The sequence below is a fragment of the Paramacrobiotus metropolitanus genome, unplaced genomic scaffold, assembly GCF_019649055.1.
Source record: "Paramacrobiotus metropolitanus isolate TYO unplaced genomic scaffold, Prichtersi_v1.0 Parri_scaffold0000252, whole genome shotgun sequence".
In the NCBI taxonomy this organism is placed as follows: domain Eukaryota; kingdom Metazoa; phylum Tardigrada; class Eutardigrada; order Parachela; family Macrobiotidae; genus Paramacrobiotus; species Paramacrobiotus metropolitanus.
Genome location: NW_026570472.1, coordinates 13,066 through 21,116, shown reverse-complemented (window position 1 = coordinate 21,116; position 8,051 = coordinate 13,066). Strand labels below are relative to the sequence as shown.

General features: G+C 45.2%; 1 protein-coding gene and 1 long non-coding RNA gene across 2 annotated transcripts; both read left to right on the top strand.

Moving 5' to 3' along the window:
• Window positions 1-322: 322 nt before the first annotated feature.
• Window positions 323-3,332, top strand: LOC129601578 (uncharacterized). Its single transcript, XR_008692249.1, has 3 exons — window positions 323-434; window positions 2,940-3,034; window positions 3,196-3,332. It is a non-coding gene; the product is annotated as an uncharacterized LOC129601578 (long non-coding RNA).
• A 2,617-nt stretch (window positions 3,333-5,949) lies between these two features.
• Window positions 5,950-7,625, top strand: LOC129601568 (uncharacterized). The gene is made up of 2 exons (XM_055500403.1): window positions 5,950-6,472; window positions 6,907-7,625. The coding sequence occupies exons 1-2, from the start codon at window positions 5,950-5,952 to the stop codon at window positions 7,623-7,625; spliced, it is 1,242 nt and encodes a 413-aa protein (XP_055356378.1).
• The last annotated feature ends 426 nt before the right edge of the window (window positions 7,626-8,051 follow it).

Here is an 8,051-nt window from a genome sequence, read left to right as displayed (position 1 = left end):
ATTTTGCAAACGTGTTTTTTTTGTCATTAATTGTTGTTGCGCTATCTGCGTCCGTGGAAAACTGTCATTGCGAGTAAAGAAGGTGTGATGATTAGTCATTACGCGTAATGAGAGTGTCTCCAAGTTGTTCCACGTGTAACGACCAGCTTACGCTGGTAAATTTAAATAAGATCAGCAGCCTTTTGATGCACCTCAACCGTACGATGGACAAAGATGTCCCATGTTGTTGGAGCAACAAAATCCTACACTGATATCATCGCTGATTTAACGTCATTCGCCACCGATGGCAATCATTACAAATTTACGATCACTGCAGCGGTGGCGCTCGCAGTATGCTTATAGAAAGATTAAGTCTTTGTTTGAAGCACAATAACTAAATTTTATTTATTGTGATTCAAGCCTAGACCTTACAAGGAAATCGGTAACCAGACCAGGTAAAAAGTGTTTTATTTAACTTTAGAAATAATTGTTGTTTTAATGACAACAAATAGTTGTTGCTTTTTCTTTACCGGTTTATGGTTGCTGTTTCTTATCTGCATGCACAATGACCAATCAGTCGGGTAAAAAAAGCGGAATTCAAACAAATTTTTTTTAATAAGGGTCTCTGAAGGATTTTACGCTGACTTGTGTTTTTGGTATACCGGGTGGCTAAATGAAGTCGCCGGCTAGTTTACAAACCGACAGTAAGCCTGTGGAATGGTACATTGGTTTTTTGCAAGTAAATTAATTTCCAAAAATGGGTGAAGTTGGAAAGCGTCCTGAACCCAAAATCCCAATTTTGCTATTTTAAAAATATTCCAGTCCTGATGCTTTTAGTGGGCATCAGTCAGGATACTTATATAACAATACGCCAGCGCAAATTTACGCTAACTGAAATAAATCAGTATCAAAATGGAAAAGTAAGTCATTACACTAATTGAATTACCGAATGCCACGTCACTGTTTCGGGGATCGGATTTGTGTTTGTTATTTTAATTGACCGTAAAGAGCTGCGCCAACCTATTACATGTGGTCGGTCAAGAAACCGGATGATCAGATCACACCAAAATTTAGTGAAATCCACTAACAGATGTTTCGAACTTAAACTTCCTACCGACGCTTTAGGAATTATTCTAGCTTATTATCTACGTTACTACGTAATTTTATAGTCCAAGTAATTTTGCATTAAAAATAATTACCATTCTCTGGAGTAGAAGAAAAAAATTCAAATATCGCTTACATCAGAGAAGTATTGTTTTATTGGATTATTCACATAACATTGGTTAAACTCAGAGCTGCGCAGCTCTTATCATTCAACACATTTCAGCACTCATCACTTGAGCACAGCCAAGAGTAGGCAACCCAGTTGAACAGAATGTTTTCTAACGCTGCCTGGCAATCTGTCTAGATCTAGATATATCTAGATGCCATATCTAGATATTATATGGACGATTTCGTACGTCTCCAAAAATTCGACCCTTTATTTTCGATACGTATTCATGGTATTCATACGTATTCTGCCGGCATTCGTTCGTGTTCTGCCTGTATTCCGCCTTATGCGCTCCGTATCCATGAGAGTCTAACTGCAGCGGGTCCTGTATTCCGCGTATTTCACCAGTATAGAATAAGAAAACATGGAAGAATACAGGCAAAACACGCAAGAATTCTGGTATAGGGCCCGCTGCAGAGAGACATTTAATGGATATGGGGCGAATAAGCTGGAACACAGGCAAAACAAACAAAAATACCGCCTGAAAATGTGGGAATACTAGGGATACGTAGCGAAAAATGTTAAGTCTAATTTTTGGATTGGTAGCCATAGGTGGATATACCTGTGGTTATTACCCGACGCTCTTGAAACTCTGCTGTAATAGACACATGGCCATAGAGTCGAAAATGAACCATTTTCAGGTTCATAGCATTTTCTCAAAATTTTAAAATGAATTTTAAAATTTTTGAAAACCATTAATTTTTAAAATCGGGAAAGAATGCTATGGATATTACTATAATTATATTGATTCACTCGACTTTATGGCCATGTGTCTTTTATAGCAAAGTTCCAAAAATATCGGGGTTATAATCAGACTTTTGATACACAACAATGCATTTTAACTTTTCATCCATTTTGGTACGCCATATCTCGGCCACCGGATGCTGCGCTTGCAAACGGTTTTCAGAACAATGTACAGAAATAATTTAGCTTTAGAATGACATAAAGTATTACAAAAAATTGATTCGGATTGCGCGAAAGCGGAAGTTTTAGTGCATGTGTCCCATTTTCGACACCATGTACCGGGATATTTCCTCTAAGCAGCGGAATTGGAAATATTTGCATAATTCATTAATTTTATGTTTATATCCACCGTCACTTTTAGATGAAATCCTGATTTCAGCTGAAGCATGCCTAGAGTGGCACAATCCGCTTGTTTGAACCAAGAGCAATAATTTTCAGGGAATATTCCCCCTTACATTAGTCTGCGAGTTTTGTGATGAGATTGTGTTACGTAAAATTAATAAGTAGCTTGCACATGACAAGCTTTTCGAAATTGTACGGCAACTGTACAGCATTCCGGTATAGCGAAGAACGCTTTAGGCATCACGAAAGAGCTTAAGCAAAACATATTCACAAAAATCTGCCTTGGACTAACTGGATATTATAACATGAAAGCGCTTTGGGGCCACGTAGTATACTAGCAGCTAAGATTACGCACACAATTAGGCTGCTGGCGCGGCAGGAGGTCTGCCGCTGTCCACCTTCATCCCATTAAGCCTCGCTTCGTTCGGCGGACAATCGATCAGAGAAAGATCTAACCTAAAGAGCATGTCATGTTATCCAGGGACTCTGGTGCTCTGAAACACAATATTTGAGCACTTCGGGTGGGCGCTACAGCCGTGTGTTTCTCCATAAAGGAGGCATAATTCACAATTCGATAATTTAAATACAGTATCTTTTCTTACAGAGGATCCTCGATTCGATGTTCTTTCTGGGAAAATTCGAACCCCACTTTGCCATAGGAATTGTTGTTCTCTCCAGCACATTTCCCGGTGGACGCCGGTTTGTAAGATGCTTTCGTTGTACCGTCGCATGTTAAAAACTGAGCATTGGATGCATATACCGAGTCTTGCTGCAAAAGGTCATAACTATTTATTGCGAGAATGTTGTTCAGAAAACTCACCCGGCAAACATTTGCTTACCTTTTGGTTGTATTTCCGTAGCTGTTCCTGCATTATAACCGCCAGATCGTCATGGAAGGTATTCGAAAATTCATATGCATGAATTTTGCTGTCCGGTTGAAAGAGAGCCATGATGCTGAGACGGAAAAAAAATTAGAAAATCGATTAAGTAGAGACAAAATTTTCGAAGAGCAGCAATAAGTTTCGCAAAATTACCACGAACAAATCAAAGGAAAAATCACTTCGCAGAATAATGGATAGGTAAGTGGCGCAAACCATTACTTTTATGGAAGTTTCGGTGAACATCATGAAATTGCTGAAGACAACTTCCGCGGGGCACCACTGGCAGTAACCTACAATTGCTAATAATGTTCGCAGAGTCGGAAGTTTTTGATAATAGCTGCGTGCTAATTATTGGTGATTAATCGGGAGTACTCAAGATTTATGCTGCACTGTATATTGCATTCAGCTGTTTTCTTCGTTTAAAAAGTATAGTTATGAACATAAGGTGAGCGTACGGCTTCATCGGATTAAAGATCGGTTAATTTATGGCTGGTGCCTGGTTGGTGCTGGTATGCTGCGAATTCTCGTTGGCTTTTTAGAAAAGTGTATAAGGTACTACGAAGGCCATGCACTATGGAGCACTGGAACGTGAAGTACTTCCCACGGTTGTTTTTTTTTTGTTTAACCATAAATTATGCCAAATTACGCTTGGCCAGCTTCAACTAGTCATGCAAATAGTGCATTTGCAGGTAACTAACAGAGTACTCTGTAAAGACCGCGCGACTAACACGAATATTTTTCATGCGATCCAGTGAAATGCAGACTACGCTCTTACCGTTAAGTTATTTCAGACTATTCAATGAACACTGAATAGCGCTTTACCGGCTGAGTTTACCCGCTACAGCTGGCTCTTTGTTGAAAATAGCGCCCACCTGAGTTGACGATAGGACGAAGTTGTGCGTCGGCATTCACCGAACACACGAAATCTTCAATTATTCTTATGTTTTTTTAATGTTTAAAACTGTATATTTTTATCGCTTTATCTTTATCTTATCTTTTACTAAGCGTTAACTCGCGCTGGTGTATTGTTATGCGTCCTGGCTGATGCCGATTAAAAACAAAATTTTGTTGGTGTTACTTTAATGTGCACACTTAGGTAATCACATTTTCCGAGCTTTTATGATACAGTATTTCTCTACTGCAATAAAAGCAAGGGCTCACGCGAGCATTACTTAATATCCTATTTACAAAATAATTGATACCAGCAGAAGCGTTATATGAGCATCATAATCTGTTTCCGATTATCAGGACAATGTACATATAAAGGCCTAACGAATCAGGAGGCTTTTTAACCCATGAGGACCATAGCAATTATTGGTATAGGTCAATTGCTCTGTGTAAGTCTTACGCGACGCGCAAGCGGCAGTCGGGTAAAAAAACATGACGTCACGGCGCGTAAGCAGGTAAACGATTTGATTGGCAAACCAGAATTCTGGGATGGGTTTTCAGCTTACCCGTCCGCGTAACCGTTGCGCTTCGACGTCGAAGCGCAACCGTTACCCAAACTACGAGTAGTTCGTAACTCTCCTGCCCAGATCAACAAAATTTTTGTTTGTTTGAACCAAAAGTGCATTCGGCGACCCAGATTCACACTTCTAAACTCAGAATCAACTTTTTTGACGTAGCACCACATTAAAGCATCGAAAATAAATTTTTCAGTTTCACTTCAGTTTTTCCGCTGTTCAGTTTCTTTCTTGCCAGGGAAGCGTACTCGACTTACGATTGGACGATAATTTTTTCGCTGAGTCATGGATAGATTTTTACGCGTTTCTCCCTTACCCGACGCGCATCGGTTACCCAAATGCAATTGACCTATACCATTAGCTTTAAATACAATTTGCAGGCCGAACACTGGTGTACAACAGCTGAATTCTCAATATTCTTGTTTTACGCGGCATTAGATTTGACGTAAAGCGAAGAACGCATCAGGCATCACAGAAAGAGTTCAAGCCAAACTTAAACACCATGTATTGCAGCTGAATAATCACAAAAATATATGATGTTAAAAAATTCGCGGAATAATGCGTTAGCCACCGCTTTTTCTCTCATATTTTCCTTATAAAGCTTTCTGTAAATAATTCGGTGGAAACATAGCAGGGAATTGCCGAGAGGTGCGACTAACAGTACCCTACAATTGCTGTTATTATGACAACCCTGGATAGTTAGGTTAGCTGCCACGCGTAATTTTCGTGGCTTAATACTTAATCGGCCGGGTACAAAATTTATTGACTCGTGCTTTGTTGCTTGAAATCTTTTCCTCGTTTATGAAGTAGAGTGTTCAAGAAAGAAATACAGTGAACAGTTTTGTCCGATTAAAGACTGGTAGATTAGATGGCAGATGTTTGACTGGTGTTGATCAACCGCTAATCACGAAGTCTCTCTGAAAAATGCTGAAGAGCTGCAAAAAATAGCAAGGAAAGTAAATATTAATCTTATGGTCAGGCAGTATCTGTACAGTAGTATAGGACGTACGTAAGCTGTACCCTGTATTGACAACAGTACTGAGTTGCAAGTAGTACAAGCACACCCAAACCATCACTCCACACCCCACCGGACCTCTGCCCCCCCACCGGACCCCAGCCCCCCCCCCTCCCCTCCACCGGACCCTCGGACCTTCAACAGGCAAAAAGCCTCATCAACATCGGACAAGTCCCCAATAGGGATAGTCCGACTTCTTGGCCGAAGGGTCAACCCGGAGGCTACTTCATAGCTCCAATAGAGCTATCTCCGAAGATGTCCGGTCGTCAGAATCCATACGAACGGAAGTTCAATCAAGGCTACGCCCGACGTGACAACGCAGGCGGGTATACCTTCCGTCATGCCGGCCCGGGTAGTGAGCCTCACTCGTCGGACTCCAACCGATCGAATAAGTCCGGCAAGTCGAACCAATCGACCAAGTCAGCCAAGGAGAAGCGAGACCAGCGGATCCAGGCGAACAACTTCACCCAATCGCCGGAGGATAGCTTCGAGGACGAACACGACCGGGCTTTCCTCGAGCAACCACAGGCTGAACCGGAGGTTTTGCACGGCCCAATAGGTCGAAATGCGAACCCCGAGCCTGCGGCTGGACTTGTGCACCCAATAGGTGCCTCGCCGGTCTTCCTCCCGGCCATCACCCCGGACAATGGAGCCTCGAGCCCGGCGCTAAGTAGCTCCGAGGTGTCACCAGACATGGGTGACCCTGTGCTGCCCCAACAGGGCGGCATGGCTGGACCAAAGTCGAGGCAAGGCCAGATGAGCCCGAGCCAAATGAAGGGTACGGCATCACCGACCCGGGGGGTGACCCACAAGGCGGGCTCACCGACTAAGTCCCCACCGACCCGGGCTCAAAGCCCCCAACGGGCAATAACTCCAAATCTTCGGACAACAGCCGGAAATCGGCATCGCCGGACCCGAGACGACCCTCCGGGACTCCGAAGGCGACCTCACCGGACCCGAGGACCCTCATTGGGACCCCAACTCGGACTTCGAAGTCCCCGAAGCCGACCTCGGGGACATCGAAATCACCGGCAGGAAGGGTGCAGGCGGCTAGAGCCTCGGACTCCGAGGCTCGGACCCCCAACACCGGGGCCCGGATTCCGACCCAACAGGTCGGAACATCCAAAACCCGACCGGCAACCCCCACCTCCTCGGCTAAGAAAGCCGTTTCCCCGGTCAAATTCCGGATTTCGTCGGTTGCAACCTCCGTAGACGAGGTTGAGGGTTCGGTTACCGAGGTTAACTTAACTTCGGCTGGCGGACCGTCATCCCCGAAACCCAAAACCCCCGGCAGTGAACCTACGCTGACCCGAGCCAGCCGGATTGAAGCCTTACAGGACGATCGCAAGTCGAAATCGGCTTCACCGAAGGTTGCAAAGCCAACCTCGGACCTTCCGGCCACACCACCGCTGTTTGAACCCTCGGGCCTCGGGGCTGACAAAACTCCATCACCGACTGACGATGTGTTCGACGCAACTGTGTTACCCAATCAGGTGACCGAGCGTCCGGACAGCAGGAAGGGCTTCAGGTTCCCGTCACCGAAGCAGTACTCAGGCTCGCATACCGGAGCCTCGGACTATACACCTCGGCGGTACCTGACAAAGACCCCTCCGGAGAAGATTGACAACCCACAAGTCCTCCGTCAACGGATCTATGAGATGCAAAACCAGCTCTTGGCCGGGCAGAACATCGTCGAATCGACGGAGAATGTTTTGTCCCAGACGGTTGCTTCGCATAAGCAGGAGCGCAAGAGGCTCACTGACGAACTTGAACGTGCGAACACCGTCATCGACGACCTCACCCAGGAGATCGAACGGTTAGAGGCCCAGTTGCAAGTAACTGAGGAGCCCTGCCGCCATGACCAAGCTGAAGTCACCAGACTCCAGGACATGCTGGAGCAGTCTCGGGCCGAAGTGGCTACCCTGCGCTAGGACTTGGAGCAGCGGTTACCGGCCCTCGGCTACTCCGAGGCTGGCTCAGCCGAACTTCAAAACATGTTCAGCCGAGTAGACGAATACCGTGAAGAGAACCACCATCTCAAGCAGGGCATTATCGGCCTGGAGGGAGAGATTGACGAGCTCCAGGCGGAATTCGATTTCCTACGGACAGCCTATGAGAACCTCCGGCACAATCAGAACGACCCGGAGGGTGTGGCCGTAGACCTTTGGCTATGCCAGGCCCAACTCGGCCAGCAGATTTTTGCCCTCACCACCCACCTCCAGAATGAGACAGCCCGGTTCGAACAGGCTTGTACTGAGAATCTCGCAGTTATCGAGGCTTAACGAGCCCGGATCACACAGCTCGAGTCCGAGAAGACCCAGTGGGAGATGGGCAAGGACCGTCTCCTAAAGTACCAA